The sequence below is a fragment of the Pyxicephalus adspersus genome, chromosome 2, assembly GCF_032062135.1.
Source record: "Pyxicephalus adspersus chromosome 2, UCB_Pads_2.0, whole genome shotgun sequence".
In the NCBI taxonomy this organism is placed as follows: domain Eukaryota; kingdom Metazoa; phylum Chordata; class Amphibia; order Anura; family Pyxicephalidae; genus Pyxicephalus; species Pyxicephalus adspersus.
In genome coordinates this window covers 5637867-5655858 of record NC_092859.1, presented here as the reverse complement: position 1 = coordinate 5655858, position 17992 = coordinate 5637867, and the positions used below count along the sequence as shown (strand labels likewise).

The window sequence follows — 17992 nt, the reverse complement described above, 5'->3', positions numbered from 1 at the left end:
TTCCCCATCTATCAACATGATTTCAATTGGCTTCTGTTGCTGATTTTCCCTTGACTGGTTCCACCATGTGAAATGTACGTACTTACACTGCAATTGACAATTTAATTCATCCCAAGGGTGTTTATTGGGGATGAGGTGAGGGCTCTGTACAGGCCATTGGATTTCTTCTGCCCCACAACTCGTCAGAACATACCCGCCTTTCAGCAACTAAAACTAATGATTTGAATTTCCCTGTTTACCTTAACTTACAGATAGTAGAAGCAACCCAATCCAATGATGATGATTTTAATTAAAAAAGCCTATACTGGGATAGGTTAGGCGGCACCATCAAGCAATACTCGGTCTGCTTTGACCAACAATTGTCCAACAATAGAAACTAATCTGGATTTTTTTTTAGATCTAAACCAACAATTTCCTAATTGCCCAGAGACGGGACAGTTGTTGACTGGCCAGACTGGAGAACCAAGTTCTATTTTTACTATTGGTTGGTGTGCAGAGAGTTGTGGGCTATTTTGTTTTTTTAGTGATACAATTAACCATTTTTGGAATAGATACTAACTTCCTGGTGACTCAACCCTTCTCCAGCAAAGAGAATGGGGAGCAAATCCTGGCCCACTTGAAACAATAAAAGAAAATATGTCTGTACATACTCTGTGTGTGTGTGTGTGTGTATATATATATATATATATATATATAGCAAGTATTGTAGGCTCTCTATTAAATGAAACGTTCCATACAATAGAGAATTGTTTGTCTATATAAATTCCATCTTCAGCTGTTGAGTTCTGTAAACCTTTTTTGTAAAGAAACTGGGCAATTAAAGAGCTTGGACTGCCACTTACTAGTTGGATGGTGCTCCAAATCTACCCACCCAAAGTGGTTACCAACTATTTTATGGTTATAAAATCCACTATTGACAACTATTTTATTAAAAGCGAGATAAACTAGGCAATCTGTTCATATCTTGAATAATGTGGTATTGGTTGGGATTTAGCAGCACAGGTGCCTCTGGTACCTGGGGAGACCCCCACAATCTACACTAATGAGAACCTGTTGGACAACACAATACATCTAATTGAGTCCATGTTGAATTTTCTGTTGCTTATTTCATGAATATAAACTGCCAAAAATGAAAGGATGAACCCACTCTGCACCTATCTACAGCCCCGATCTCTAAGCTATTCCTTGCCATTTTATAACATTCTTGCATGTAAAATCTGAGCAAGAAGCTTCAAATTGCCTCCTTGGTTCACCTTCCTCGTACAGGAGCTTCCATAAAATTTGTCACTGTTTGTTCAGGTAACAAAAAAGTGTTATTACAAGATGTCCTTTGCTTTTTAATATTGTGTTTTTTATTTTCTATTTTTTTTTCTCTCCTTTGATATTTTTTGAATAGAAATTTGTGGTTTTTGGTACACGCTAAAGTCATAAACATAATTCTCAACAGAGCCAATTACATTGTACATAAGCACAGTTATAAAACTGCAAATAAAGCTAAAATCCTTCCAAAACAGAACATTTTTTTCCCCCCCCCCAAAAAAAAAAAATGAGGGTATTTGTCTAAAAATAAATCTTTTTTTTTTTTTGGAGCAAAACTGTGTCCTTTAAGCTTACGTTCTTCATCTCGCCTTCTTCCAATCCTCAACAGTAGCAAGAAGCCTATTAAAAGCTTCAAGTTGTGGAGGTGGAAAATCTCGTTATTTTGCCACTTTGCTTTTATTTCCAAGCTCTCTCATTAACAATGGTTGAGCAGAATAGTTTTGGGGCAAAAATTCTGGTTTTATCACATTTCTGATTCTCATTCTCAGGTAATTTCTATTAATATTTAGGTATTTTTTTCCCACATTTGAACAACCTGTACGGAATTTATTTTGAATGTTTTGCATAAGTATTTTAGTATTTATGAACTAAATTTTCCACTGGTTTTCTTTCTTTAAAATAAAATATAATGGCATGCTGTAAAGAAGGCTATATACTGTAGCAATGACCTATAGTTGTTAAAAGAATCTTTTGACTTCTGATTTTCACACCTTCTTGGTATATGGTGACGCCTTTCTACATGCACAATGATGGGTGTTGCTTTGAAGTGGAACTCAAAGTGTGGGAGTGCTTTGCCATTGTCAATAGTTATGGGGTAAAAATATGGAAGAAGCTTGCAATGTCTGTCTCCAGTTCTTCCCCCAAATCTTCGCCACTTACTCTTCTAGCTTCACCACACTCCTTTTTGGCAAAGGCAATTATGTAAGCTATGAATAAAATTACCTTGCTTTTTTTTTTTTTTTTGCTGCCCAATAGATTCAAATTGGATGGCGCTGCAACACACTAATGCATGCATAGGTACCTCACACATAAAAAAAGCACTGCTGTGGCCATCTATAATCATCTCTGGCCATAGAACACCATCCCCCACCCAAATTCCCCAGTTTATCAAAAATATTAAAAATGTGTTTCTCTCCTACCTCCATCCAGTCTCAATCTAGTCCATGTCCCTTGCTGGTGACAATATTCATTTTCAAATAAAATTTCAGAAAATCACTTTTACTTTTTTTTTTAAATTTGAGCTAAATTATATTTTAAAAAATATAAAAGTTAATTGACTTTAATTTGTTTTTTTTAGCTTTCCATCTGGTACTTTCATATGGCATCCAAACAATGACCACCAAGAACTACACACTGGTGAAAGAATTTCTGCTCCTGGGATTTGGTGACCTTCAAGACTTCAAAATTCTGCTTTTCGCTGTCTTTCTGATCATTCACATCGCAGCTTTAACCAGCAATGTTCTTGTTGTTGTCTTGGTTGTGTTCATGCAGAGTCTTCACTCTCCCATGTACATCTTCATCAGTCAGCTGTCTCTATCGGAAATCGTCTTCACCAGTAACATTGTACCCAACATGCTATGGTTGATACTGGTGGGTGGTGGAAAGGTAGCCGTGGCCAGATGTATTTTCCAGTTCTATCTGCTTGCAGTTCCAGTGGTGGCCCAGTGTTTACTGTTGGCTTCAATGTCCTTCGATCGATATTTGGCCATATGTAGACCTCTACACTATGCCAGTATCATGACCCTTGGACACCAATTACAAATAGTCACCTTTTGTTGGTCAACAGCTTTATTGGTAGCCTTTGTCCTTTATGTTTTATTAAGTAATTTAGAATTCTGTGGTCCAAATACTATCAATCATTTCTTTTGTGACATTTCCCCTGTGGTAGAACTTTCATGTTCGGACAACCCTACTATTCAGCTGGTCACGTCTGTCCTTTCTTTCCCTTTTGTTGTTTGTCCATTTATGTTTATCATGGGCACCTACATTACCATCCTTCGTACCATCCTGAAGATCCCGTCCACCACTGGAAGGCAAAAGGCCTTTTCCACTTGTAGCTCTCACCTGACCATTGTGAATCTTTACTATGGAACTTTAGCAATAGGATCCACACCTATCTTTCCATCGAACATCGGTTCTGTTAACCTGAACAAGATTCTGTCTTTGTTGTATATTCTGGTGACTCCATTGGTCAATCCTTTAATCTACAGTTTGAGAAACCAAGAAATTAGGGATGCCATCAAGAAAATGATTCATCTGTAATCCTGAACTCCAGGAAAAACACCTAAATACCCAGATAAACTACATAATAGGGAGCCGCTTACCTTACTAAGAGGAGAAATGTTTCTTTTGCAACCTTACTTTCACTAGAAAGTCTCTTCCCAAGTAACATCCTATGAGTGTATTGTATACCGAAGCAGATTTTTTACTTTTGCAACCTTTCACTAAAAAGTCTCTTCCCAAGTCAAATTCTATGATTTTATAGTGAAAGGAAAAGCAGCTCATCAATGAGGTCATTTCTTTGTGATATTGCTTTCCCCATCTATCAACATGATTTCAATTGGCTTCTGTTGCTGATTTTCCCTTGACTGGTTCCACCATGTGAAATGTACGTACTTACACTGCAATTGACAATTTAATTCATCCCAAGGGTGTTTATTGGGGATGAGGTGAGGGCTCTGTACAGGCCATTGGATTTCTTCTGCCCCACAACTCGTCAGAACATACCCGCCTTTCAGCAACTAAAACTAATGATTTGAATTTCCCTGTTTACCTTAACTTACAGATAGTAGAAGCAACCCAATCCAATGATGATGATTTTAATTAAAAAAGCCTATACTGGGATAGGTTAGGCGGCACCATCAAGCAATACTCGGTCTGCTTTGACCAACAATTGTCCAACAATAGAAACTAATCTGGATTTTTTTTTAGATCTAAACCAACAATTTCCTAATTGCCCAGAGACGGGACAGTTGTTGACTGGCCAGACTGGAGAACCAAGTTCTATTTTTACTATTGGTTGGTGTGCAGAGAGTTGTGGGCTATTTTGTTTTTTTAGTGATACAATTAACCATTTTTGGAATAGATACTAACTTCCTGGTGACTCAACCCTTCTCCAGCAAAGAGAATGGGGAGCAAATCCTGGCCCACTTGAAACAATAAAAGAAAATATGTCTGTACATACTCTGTGTGTGTGTATATATATATATATATATATATATATATATATATATATATATATATATATAAAATATATATATAAAGCCCACAACACAAAAGACCCCTTTTTATTCTTTCTTGAACTCAAAAACCATGAATAGCAGCTTTTTGTCTATGGAATCAATAGCATAAATGAATGTAGCCCTCAAATAAATTACTACTGAAATGAAATAGTATGCCCTCATTGATAACATAAAAAAGAAGGCAGCCAGAAATCAAATGTGTTGCCCACACAGGAAGAAGTTCAAGTGATGAAGTTGCTAATATCAAAACTTTGGAACTTGTAAACCAAGCAGAGCCTAAATTGGTCATGGATTGGGGTCACAATTTTGAGGTATGGTTAATGTGAAGATAATGTGTCTAATATAAATGACATGCAGATACCAGACAGGTAGATATTATCAGCATCACTTGAAATTTGTCTTATTCTTTATACTTTTAAAAGAAAAAAAATAGATTTTAGAATCCATGTACACATTCCCCTCCCACTCGGGGCATTAGGTCAATATCCTGTCTTCTGCCCTAATACAGCTAATAACCCAGGGCAAGAACAGAGTTCTTATCCAACACTCTTCCAATGAACCCATGAAGGGCAATGCCATTATAATAGAGAACTTACATCTTTCTCTGTCCTGGCTAAAATGCTAACCATTGGCAGAGCTACAAAATGCCTTATGTTCTATATTGGGTTGCAATGGTATGAGATTTTCATTGCAGTTGAGAACAAAACCCTCCCTATTCAGACCATCCACATTAAGCTGTTCCAGGCAATAGGAAAGAGGTGCGTCATTCTTTTTGTTTTATTATTTGATCATCTCTGAGCACTGATCAGGGTATTTGTTTCATCAAACAGCAATCACCAATTGGAAGTGTTCGCATACCATTCCAAACCTAGTTTCAACGTATCTTCTACATTTTCTCGCCTTTCTCCCACAGTAAACATATCCATCTGTTGAAAATACAATGCAGCTATCCCTAGTGACACTTCCATATTAACTTTCCAGTTAATTCTCCATTGCAGCAAACTTGACTCTGTCTCTGAGTTGTTTGGTGACCATGCCATTATTATTCAAGGTGCTTTAAGTACACTTGTGCTCAGACTATAAAGAAAAAATATTTACGTTAGAAATGTTTTTAAAAACTATCACTGACCTCTGTAGCTGCAGGCACTGTAGATAAATGTTCCCTAAAGATTCCAACAGAGTTGTTTTCAGTAAGTTTTTCGTAGCCCACTGTGCCTATGGTGTTTGCATTAGAATGGTAGTGAGATGCTACCAGCTACCAAAATAAAGAACAGTGCTTTTCATGTGAATTTTAGGAATACCTTGCTCCACAGTGGCTGCAGCTACAGACATCAGCTAGTTTTAAACCACTTTCATACTAATCTACACCTGATTTTTACATTTTTACCATTCAGCCTTGGCATAAATAAATACTATTATGGAAAGCTTAGGTTTGAAAATGGATTTTAGCAATAAAAGCTGATTTTGTTATTTCATATGTTAATGGGGATTAATTTGAAACATATTTTGTTTGGAGTTCTGCTTGAAATAAAAGCACAAGAAAATGGATTTTCAATCATTTAATTAGTCAAGGTCCCTCCCGCCAATGAACTTCCTGTAGTGGTGCAACAAAAGGCAGCACTGCAAAGAGGCAGCTTGTCAGCTATTTGAGACCCCCAACCTTCACCTGACCCTTTACCTTGACTCTAATTGGCCAGATCCTGCATAAAGCTGCACTCATGCATCACATGACCGATTGCCCTGCATAGCTCAGTATTTGCTAATTGTTAGGGTGCACACTTGGGTCTCACTGCCAACTCGAATTTCCTATGACCATTCTCCATTCACTGCCTGGACTGACCAATGGCTTGTTCTGTTCCAACCACGAACCTTATGACTCCCTTGTATTATCCAGCTGGCTGAATCACCTTCCATGCCTCACCTCTGACCTATTCCCTTTTACCCAATAAACCTCTGACCCTTTTTTCTGCCTGACTGACTGACCTCCTATGCTTGTCCCATGCCATGTTCTCTCCCAACCACAAATTCTCCTACTCCCTTGGACCATCTTCTTTGATCTCTTCCCACCATGTATGACCCTTTCACTCATACTAGTAGCCACCTTCAGGGTTTTTCTTGGTTTTCTATCAATCCTTTTCCTCCACCACCCCTTAAGAACATAAGTCAACCGGATCTCAAACAGGACAAACTAGCCTACCAAGACTGGTCAAGGCTTGTTCATTGGCGAAGGAAAGATTGGGGGATTTGACCCTAGGCAAAGAATTAGCACTCAACCAGGGACCTCACATAAGTATTATTCGATCAAATTTCAAGATGTGGGTCTTCCCATTTCTTCTTGGTCCAAGAAGAACTAATACATAATTGTATTTATTATGTATATTACTCAACAAAACTGGCCACACATGTGGTTATTATTAGAGTGTATATTTATTTTAACTTATTTTAAAAGCCAACAACATTCACTGGTTATACCATAGAGACCAATTAGTCTTCTCAGATCTCAGGTGATTTTTCTGTCTTGACAATACATCAGGAATATAAGCTGCCTCCATTATTCGGTGTGAGCCTGTAACACTAAGTGGGGGATCCACATGCAGAGGTTTATGTTGTTTTATTATAAACATGGATGTCGCTGCATTTTTTTCACATTTTTTTGACAATGACTCTTTGAACTGGAAATTTTGTATTTGAGTTTTGGATGAACCTGATTTTTTTTTCTATTTATTTTTTAGATAGGACATTTTAACCAGCAGGGGTAATTTATGGGGTAAGAGGCTCTTCAAGAGACTGTCAGGGGAAGGATCTACATTTATATTGAGTATTTTACAGGTTAGTAGATAGTTGGAACCATTTGCCATGGAGCCACCTACCAGGGAGTGCAGTCAAAAAACTATGCTCACATTATATTTAGAAGAAACGGGATTTAAAAGGAAGGGTCACATTTTTTTTTTGGAAAAGATTAACAGGATTGTATGTAAAACGATGAACTTTGTTACCTAAATTATTTGACTTCAGTATTTTAAATATATGAATATATATATATATATATATCATATATGAAATATGTGTATATACGGTCAAATCTACAGTCACATCAGTCAGTGTACCATAGCAGCTTGCACAATTTGTTAAAATAGTTCAGAAATATACCATAGCTCTCTACAGAGAACACTAAGCCAGTCCCATCTGTCTCTGTATCAGACGAGCTGACATTCTATTGTCCCCCTCAGTCACACACTAATATTTTACATTTATATAGCTCTGACATATACCGCAGTGCTGTACAGAGAACACTGAGCCAGTCCCATCAGTATCTATACCAAAGAAGCTTACACTCCATTGTCCCCCCACAGTCACACACTATTATTATACATTTATATAGCTCTGATATATACCTTAGTGCTGTACAGAGAACACTGAGCCAGTCACATCAGTCTCTGTAAAGAGGAGCTGACACTCTATATCCCCCCACAGTCACACACTATTAATATACCTTTATATAGCTCTGACATATACCGCAGTGCTGTACAGAGAACACTGAGCCAGTTTCCAATAGGAGGTAGTATCGCCTCCCCATCAGTCTGTGTCCCCTACTTCTTCATTCTGCATCTACAGCCTCCACCAAACTATTTATCATTCACTACTTCTGGTGTTATCAGATATCCGCTTCCTCTACCTAACCCCCCACCCCAAGCTGTGTGCTACAGTTTTTTGGACTTCCCTATAGATCACCACTGCGACCTGTAATAATGTAGAAGTCGGAGGAAGGAATCACAGAGTAGAATAGATAGATGTAAATGTCAAAGAAACTGGGTAAAAATCTGGTAAAATACCAAAATCTACTGTTACATTTTTCTAAAAATGTTAAATCTCTTCCTTTAACCAATTGTAAATTCCAAGTTTTTAAAGAGATATATATTTTTAACAATTTTCAATTATGTTTCCATTTTCCATAGCTGGTGGTCTGTTAGTTGATGGGAGGTCCAAATGGCATTGGATAGATACCACACACTGGTGACGGAATATCTGCTCCTGGCATTCAGAGAACTTCATGAGTTTAAAATTCTACTTTTTACTTTCTTTCTGACCATCCACATCATGACTATAACCAGCAATGTGCTTGTTGTTGTTTTAGTTGCGTTCTTCCGGAGTCTTCACTCTCCCATGTATTTCTTTCTCAGCCAGCTTTCCTTGTCAGAAATTCTCTTCACTATTAACATTGTCCCTAACATGCTGCGGTTAATACTGGAGGGAGGTGGGAAAATTTCAGTGGCCAGATGTATTTTTCAGTTGTATCTGCTGGCAGTTCCTGCAGTCGCCCAGTGTTTACTGTTAGCGTCAATGTCTTTCGATCGATATCTGGCCATATGCAAACCTTTACAATATGCCACTATCATGACCTTCACAAAGCAAGTTGAAATAGCCACGACTTGTTGGTTGGGGGGATTCATGGTGTCCTTTGTTCTATATGGTTCGATTGATAGCCTAAACTTCTGTGGTCCAAATATTATTAACCATTTCTACTGTGACATATCTCCTGTAGTACAGCGTTCATGTTCGGAAAATACTCCTATTTTGCTTCTCGCTTCTGTTTTGTGTTTTCCATTTATTGTCTGTCCATTTATGTTGATTGTAGTCACCTATATCTTCATTCTCAACACCATCCTGAATATTCCATCTACCAGTGGAAGACAAAAGGCTTTCTCAACATGTAGCTCCCACCTGACTATTGTAAGTCTCTACTATGGAAGCATAGGATCCAAATATATTGTCCCAACAAGCAAAAGTTCTGGTAATCTAGACAAAGTTCTTTCCTTACCATTCATCCTGATGACCCCATTAATTAACCCTCTAATCTACACCCTAAGAAACCACGAGTTCAGAAGGGTTATAAGTAAATCTATTCTTTTGCTTAGCAATTTATATTGTGTGAAGACTACAAAGTTGTTTGGATTCCATATTATTAAAAGGTTTCAATAGCCGATGTGTATGCATTTTATTGGAGATGAGTTAAATAAAATGTTGACAGTGTTTCTTCTGCTTGCATGGAAGTAAATGGGACCTTACAAGAACTGGTCATAATGGCAGAAGACGTGGCCATTATGTCCTCTTTTGCAATATTTATAAGGTTGAGGTTATCAGAACTTACCTCTTTCCTGAATCCCTGGTATTTGACCCCTGGCTTGTGACCTGACCTCTCTTGCTTGCTGCCTGCCTCAACCCCGACCTTCCTTGACTACTCTTTTGTTTGTGATTTGGTACTGTGTTTATTTTTGCCCACCTTGGTGTGCCCAAGAACCGCAAGCTGGCAGTTTCCAGCAGCGCAACATCCTCACCATCAGAAGCTCTGTAGAAGACCTGGTTACTGCTTAGACTCTGCGCCTTGGCCCTTTCTCAGGGCTCACACTATCTCTGTGCAAGCAGTAGCGCCCCCTAGTGGCCCTGTCTCCTCAGACGTGACAAGAACAACTCCTCCATTAACTTAACTAGTAAAAGGAATGGAGGAGCTCAGCTATTTGGAAAGATTAGCTGAACTGAATCTATTCTCCCTTGAGAAGAGACGTATAAAGGGGTATATGATCACCCTGTATAAATATATAAATATAGAGAACTCTCTTCCTGATCATTCACTGTAAGATCATTACAAAGAACAAGGGGGCACTATTTGTGTCTGGCGGAAAAGAAGTTTTATTTCCGAATAAGAAAGGGATTGTTCACCGTAAGGTCTGAGAAAATGTAGAATAGGCTTCCTCAGGAAGTAGATTGCTTCAAGAAAAAGCTGGATGATTTCTAGAACCACAGAATATAACTGGATGTTAAAGTCCTAAAGTAAAGATAACAGTAACTGTTGATCCAGGGAACATCCGATTGCCTCATGGAATCAGGAAGGAATTTTTTTCCCCTGTTAAAGTAACTTGAACCATAGATTTTTCTTTGCCTTTCTCAGGACAACTATGTGTAAGGCCCTGGTCAGCACCAGTATTCCCCAGACACCAGACCCCCAATCTACACCGCAGTCTTCGCCTTTAGTAAGCCCCTGCTCACTCGGTTGCCCCAGGGAGGGTGCAGAGCATGGGGATGGGCTGTCAGCAGACCAGGAGCCCACAGATAGAAGTACTAAGATTCCAATAGACTAGTCCAGAGTTCAGAGCCAGAGAACATAACAGATAATCCATCCACCATACGAAGTACACAGGGGCAAATTACAACCTGAGTCGGGTTACAGGAAATAGGTTGGTCCAGGCAGCACAAACTTGCAGGATCAGAAACAGGCCAAGTCAGCAACAGTAAATCAACCTAGAAACTCTCCAAAACAAATAAACCCAGCTTAAAGCTACAACAGCCACTAGTGACTGGGAGCAAAGAGGCTAAAAAATCCCAGCAGCCAATGGCAAAGCAGGACTGAGTCAGGAGCTGATCAGCCTCTAGAATCCCCTTCAACGGTGCACAGCCAAACAGTGGATGCCGGGGACGCCATAAAAAACATCAGGCTGTATGGCTAAAGGGAAGCAGGGGCTGCTGCTATTTATCTATACATGTTGCTATTACAAGTGACATTACTGGGCAAAATAGGCTGTGTGGGATACTGCACAGCACGGAATCGCTGGCCCGATAAGCGTTTCCTAACACACGTCAATAAGAATTTTATCTGGGATATGTTCATTTCCCCAGTGGTTGGATTTGATATACGCATTTTCAACCTAACTGACTGTGACTATTCATCGACATATTGAAATCTTTTACTTTTTTAGAAAGAAAAAAATTCTACATGCAGCAGATCTGTGAAAATTTGTGCTTAATCAGCTAAAGGAAAACACAACTCTCTCTGGTCCATTTTATCACAAAGGTGATTAGATCTGAGGTTGGGGCTCTTGAGTTTCCTAACACCTAACTGGATAAACGGTGTCTTTAGCACAGGCTTTGTGCACAGTTACACAATCATTCTGCAACAAAAAAAGACGTTACCCAACCACGACCTTCTTCCATAATCCAGCCAGTATGTGGCCCTAAAGGAGTTGATAGCCTTTGGTCCTCAATGTCTTTCTGTTCTAATTCGAAGACGAATTTTGTCTCTGTTTCTTAAACAGGTGCAATGTTTACCATTTTTAGTAGTCTGAAGATGTACACATAATTGTAAGATCTTATAAATTTTGATGAAGGAGATATAAAATGTTTGAAACAGCATAAAAAGTGTCTCTTTCGTTAACTGAAAGCTTTAAAACAGGGAAATTCTTACGTGTTGTGCCATTGACCTTTGTTATTTTAGATAGCTATTAAATGTAGGGAAAGCAAATGATCACCTAAAATGAAAAGGTTTGGTCTAATCACAAAGAGGGGTCTTTTGGTTCATAACAAAGTAGTGTTGGAAAATAACAGTTTTACTGCATCTCATAAACAATGAGGAACAATTATTCTAAGAAGGTTGTTGTTTTACATTCATATTATACTTTGGTCCATAAACAAATATATGTTGTGAGTTTGTAGTGATACATAGGCTTCACTTAGGTCCTAGAAACTCCAATGTGTTTCGCAAATGTATTTGTTAAACTCATTGGTTCGACCAAGGAAAGACAAATTGGTGGATGTCAGTGGAACTCTATCAAACAACCCTTTTCTGTGCAGCCATTTCAAGTGGGGGTTTTTGTCTCATTGATTTAGAATTGGGTGGATTAGGGATTTCTGTTGGAGCCCAACCTCTGATTGCAGAGGGAAATCAGCAACATAGCCCAATGGTTGTTGGTGTGCAGTATAGGGTATCTGAGAAAGTGAATCTTTCAAGCAGTTTCCTAGCTGGTGAGTTTATTGACAGGTCCTTGTAGCAATTATGGTAATATTAATAATAATAATTGGAGTAACTGTTCCTCATTGTATATGCAATGAACCAAAAGACCGCACATTTTGAATAGACCAAACTAATGTCTATATACTTTTTGTATTCTTGTATTCACACTGGGGGTTGGTTCCCTATAATACTGTTTTAGTGACTCTATGCTTTCCTTGTACTCTCCATATGATCACCTAGCCTGAAGATTCCCATTGACAAAAATGCATATGGCATTATTTAGGTAAATGTTATCTTATCTGGACCAGCCTCTATCTATATTATCAAAAGACAAGTCTGTCTTCACTTGCTTTGCTTATTTACAAGGGAATACCTTGTCCAGGTAAATAGATAGAGGCACAACCCTTGGCAACAATCGTCTCAAAATGCGTCTGAATGCAGATGACCTCCACTTTAATGTTTTGACCCCCCAGGAGTCCCTGCCACAGCTATCCAAACTTTCAGGTGTGTGGGATACCTCATCCGCTGCCACCTGCTCCCTTTACAACTGACATCCCTCAATGTCACCATTGGGTTCTGTGGTGATCAAGGGGCCAGGAAAATAAAATTACAGTGCACAGGAGGGAATCCAAAATTCCAAAAATCCAAAAGGCTTCCAAAATTCTTGAAGTGTCAGATACTTGAGATTTTTTTAGCCAGTGGTGCTTTGTAACAGTTTAAACAAGGTGGAAAATGTAACCTTCAAGGTCTTTCCTAAAAAAAACAAATGTTCAACGAGAAACAGAGTTGCTTTTTTGTAAGACTGGAAACATTACTAGTTTGTTCCCTCCACATAATGGGTATGTGCAGAAAAACAAGACTTTAGAGGGATAAAAAAATCAATAAAAACATTTCTTTTAATATATTATGATACCGTAAAATCAAGATAGGAAGGTTACCTCACAGTGTCCTAAGTAGGGGACACTGCAAACCTATCTTCAAAAAAACAAATTAACAGATATTTACCAGAATTAACAGAAAGTATCATCAAACATTACATGGTATAATTGGTACATTAGTAACAAGTCTCACAAAAAACACTATATCATCAACGCGTTTCACAGTGTATAACCGCTTCTTCAGGATGCAGCTTTAAGAGAGACCTGCAATGTAACAAATACAGCAATGTATAATATAGCAAACTTTACAAAGTTAATTCAACATTGAAATTCTATTTACATACTTATATACATTATACTCACTGATGACGTTTTTCACTGATATCAGATAAAAAAAATTTATAGTATCTCTTTCCAAGCGCAAACGCAGATTCATACGGGAAAGGAGCACAAAAGGATGATAGACGCTAATGGACAAGCAGCAGGAATCCCAAAAGAGAAGATCCTAATTGATAATATATGGTTTAGGTACAGGGGCTTAGCAGTATAGCAAAAAATCAATAGGATATTTTTTAATTGAATGGGGATCATAGATGTGCCCCATATATATGAAAGATTCAGCAAAAATGTTACTTTAAATATCATAACAAATTTCCCGGTATATAAATGCCCATGGTAGTATCGGTTGTATACAGCATCATATAGTCAAAAATATTCCATAGATCATTAAAGTTAGAGCTATGATTTAATAGGTAATTGCTGACTTACAGACACTTTCCTGACTTAATGCTGATGTATTGGAGAAGCCACTTCTTTATCCCGTTGTCTGCACACAACAGGAATAGGAAGTAGCCATCAAAAACGTCATGTGGTGCCAAGGGGACACAAGGAGTGTATGTTTGATCCAGCCGCTACATGAAGAAAGCCGCTGGATCAAGGTATCCAAACACCCTGACCCGGTCAAAACCATCCCCACAAGGCAGCAAGCTAACTGAAGGCGGACAGGACGGACAAGGCCAGCGTGTAGGACTTTTGCACTCCACTGTGTACCAAGGATAAAGAATCAACCATATATAGTGTACATGCAGAATAGTGTACATGCGATATAATGAGTAGCAAAATATGTGTAACAATTGAAATCACAATGAATTTGCAAGCACAGATACCTACCCAATAAAAGGCAGAGAGCAAAAAAGGGGTGAAAAGCAACTAAACAAATCAAAACAAAAACACAAAGGACCTATGTACGCACACATAGGGAAATACATGTGCATAGCTATGATGATGACATAAAAACTATGAATATATACATGAAAAGAAGTAGCCACAATATAAACTTCAATTTATGTTGTATGAAAAAGAATATTGTAGAAATGGCTTATAACTGATAATCTCTGTTTTTTCTGTTGCCTTTAGTGTAAGGATCCATTTTGTTTCTCTTTTTAATAATAGATTGTCAAAATTACTGCCCCTTTCTATGGGAAGTACCTGATCCAAAACAATGAATCTCATTTCATTAGCATTGTAATTGTGGCAAGTACCCATGTGATAGCTTAGTGGAGTAATAATTTTACCACTTGTTACATTATACATCTGTTCATAAATTCCTTTTCTCAGGTATCTTGTAGTTTTTCCTACATAATATCTTCTATAGTTACAAAACATTAATTTGACAGCACTCTTTGATTCACAGCTGAAATGATGACGGGGAGTGTAATTAATGGGAATCTTGAAATTGTCCTTGTTGGAATAAATCCATTGGCATTGATTACATTTTTTACATGGTTGTGTGCCCATTTGGCATAAGGCAAGGGTGGGATATAAGTATCGGCCTTAAGATGGCTTTTAACTAATCTGTCCCTCAGGGATGGCAATGTCATATGGGTAATAGATGGAGACTCAGTGATATGCTTACCTATCTCTGGGTCTGCCTTAAGAAGAGGCCCAAATTGTTTAGGTATATTCTTCATCCCCTGATGATCTTTTGAGTATCTGGTAATAATATTCGTTCTATGTTCTATGGTCCTTCTTACCAAACAACAGCTGTGTACGAGAAAATTAGTTTGCTCTTTTATATGCTTTCTTGAGTGTTCTCTGACTATAACCTCTCAATCGAAGTCTATTTCGTAATTCCTAAACTGCCAATTGGAAACCACTTTCTTGAGTACAGATTCTACACAATCTCACATATTGTGAGTAAGGAATACTGTTCTTAAGACTCAAAGGATGTGCATTTCTCGCTGACAAAATCGTATTGCCTGCGGTGGCTTTACAATATAGATTAGACGTCAAGGTGTTTGCAATATTCTTATTGATTGATACATCCAAGAATGGAATCGATGAAACATAGGTTTCCTTGGTAAATTTCAAATTGTAAGAATTAGGTTTGCGTGAGTGGGAGCACAACATGTTCCAATAGCAACTCCCTGTACCTGGAGGTGGGTATGTTCATCATATATATTAATATTTCTGTAGAGGATATACCTCAACAGTGACAATCTAAACAAATTTTGTGGAACCTTATTCTGACTTTATTCTCCCCAAAACATTTTTTCTATCACATTAGGAATTTTCACATTTTCATGAGGAATACTTGAGTAAAGCGACTCTATATCAATGGCTACAATTGCTTTTTCTGGGACACTAAGATCATCGATAATTTTTAGCAGCTCACGAGTATCCTTCAAATATGAAACAAAACCAAGTACAAAAGGATGTAGATATCGGTCAACTAGCTGGCTGGCCAACGCCAGCCACAATGGGACGTCCAGGAGGGTCAGTGGGGTTCTTATGTATCTTGGGGAGGGCGTAGAAAGTAGGTAAGATCGGGAACTTAATATTCTAAAAATCATCTGTACCTTTGTCAATAGTACCAGATAATAATCCCTGATGTAATAGGTTGTAATATTCAGTATAATAGATATCCATAGTGTTGTCTGGTATACACATGTATCAATCCTTATTATTCATGATTTTATAACACATTCTTTTTTATTTGCCTTTGTCCATGACTACTACATTTCTCCTTTTGTCCGATGGTTTATTAATAATTGCTGAATTTTTTTGACAATTGACTTTTGGTAACATTGTTAGGTTCGCCTTTAGAGGGATTCCAATCCATTACTGCCTTGGACATCTGCTGGACAAAGGCATAAAGATTGGGGTTCTGCTTTAAATCAGGGAATCGGGTAGATTTTGGGGTAGCTTTACAGACTGGATCTATCGTAGGTCTCAATAAATCTGAGAAAATTTGTGTAGAGTATCCATTCACCACATCACCAGAAGGGTTTTCATTATCTAATTGAATCAGATCCCTCATGACTCTAAAATCTAATGCATTAAACTCAAGCCATTCCTTTAGAGGACTTTGTTCCTGTATCGGTTCTTTGTTAAAAAGAACTTTTTTTAAAAGATTTTTCTAGTGAACAAATGGACGTCTTTTACGAATTCAAATGTATCTATTCTATTATTCGAGCAAAAGCCTAATCCTAATTTCAGGACTTCCAATTCAATAGGAGATAGTTGATAACTGGAAAGGGTAATTATATCATAAGTGTCATGTGCTGAAGTTATTAGTGAGTTATTAGTTCACTTTACTGTGAACTGATTTATTGGGACGGATTTTGGGGTTCCCATTTGAGGGAGTGTCATGCCTAAAAAAATATTAGTGCCAGTTTTGGGCCTTGTGTCCAAATGTGTGGAATTTAATGTTGAATTAACTGATGTATCTATTAAAGTGGTATGGCCCACAGTATTGGAAGTGTCAGTGTCTGAATCTGTATTGGTTCTACTGGATTTGTGGTGTGTCTATCAATGGAGTTTTTGGGACGTTTCTTATGATTCTGTCTGTTATGCAACTTTCCTAACCTCACAATTTTTCTTTTCCTTTAGTTGCCCAAGAAAGACGTAGGAAATTTTCAACAACGTAATAGATTGTCAGCTTCTCCACAAATGCAAGGTAATGTTGCACACACAGAGTAACGAGGAATTAGGAATTTTAACAACCTGTTTATAGCCTTATAGTCTTTTTATAGTTTATAGCCTTAGAAAGTGGTTGAAGCCCCAACAGCCTTTTCCTATTGAGACATCACCAAGTAAAGTAGCTAGAACCCATTAGCAGTATGAGAGCAAAGGTTTTAGTCTATACTACACTTAAATAATTTCCCAAATTCATATTTTATTAAACTTGTTCTTGTAATATTGAAGACATTTTATGATCTTTTATGTTTCTTTATCAGTTGCACGAGCTGATGAAACAGCTTGGAAGGCTGAAAAATATCTTTAATATTACAAGAAAAGGTCCAGTTGAATGCAACTAACTGCTATTAGATATACAATGACCTGGATAAATGAGAACCTTCACAGGCAATATCTTATTATATCTTTATTTAAAAAAAAATGTATTCAAAATCGAATTGAGAATATCATGCAAGTCAAGGTGATGGTAGAGTTTCTAAACTGGTGGAATCAGTAAGTTGAGCAGGTTTATTTGTATAAGGTCATTATCTTGATAGATTTCCAAATAGCAACTTTTATATCCTTATTCCGTAGACTGTAGACTAGGGGGTTGAACAAGGGGGTCACCAAGGTGTACAGTAAAGAAAGACTCTTGTTGGGATTATCCGAGTTCTCTTTAGGAGGGAAGATATAGATTGAAGACAGAGTACCATAGTACATGCATACAATAATAAGATGGGAACTGCAGGTGGAGAAGGTCTTCTTTCTACCAGTGGCAGATGGAATTCTAAGGATGGTTTGCAGGATGGAGA

The 17992-nt window shown here is 37.8% G+C and overlaps 1 protein-coding gene across 1 annotated transcript; it reads left to right on the top strand.

Moving 5' to 3' along the window:
• The first annotated feature begins 2652 nt into the window (after positions 1-2652).
• LOC140322265 (olfactory receptor 10A3-like) lies at positions 2653-3582 on the top strand. Its single transcript, XM_072398849.1, has one exon. It carries the CDS (start codon positions 2653-2655, stop codon positions 3580-3582), a length of 930 nt encoding a protein of 309 aa, XP_072254950.1.
• Positions 3583-17992: the final 14410 nt, after the last annotated feature.

Coding starts and splice junctions, on each gene's coding strand:
- LOC140322265 (XM_072398849.1), top strand. CDS start 2,653: ATGACCACCAAGAACTACACACTGGTGAAAGAATTTCTGCTCCTGGGA.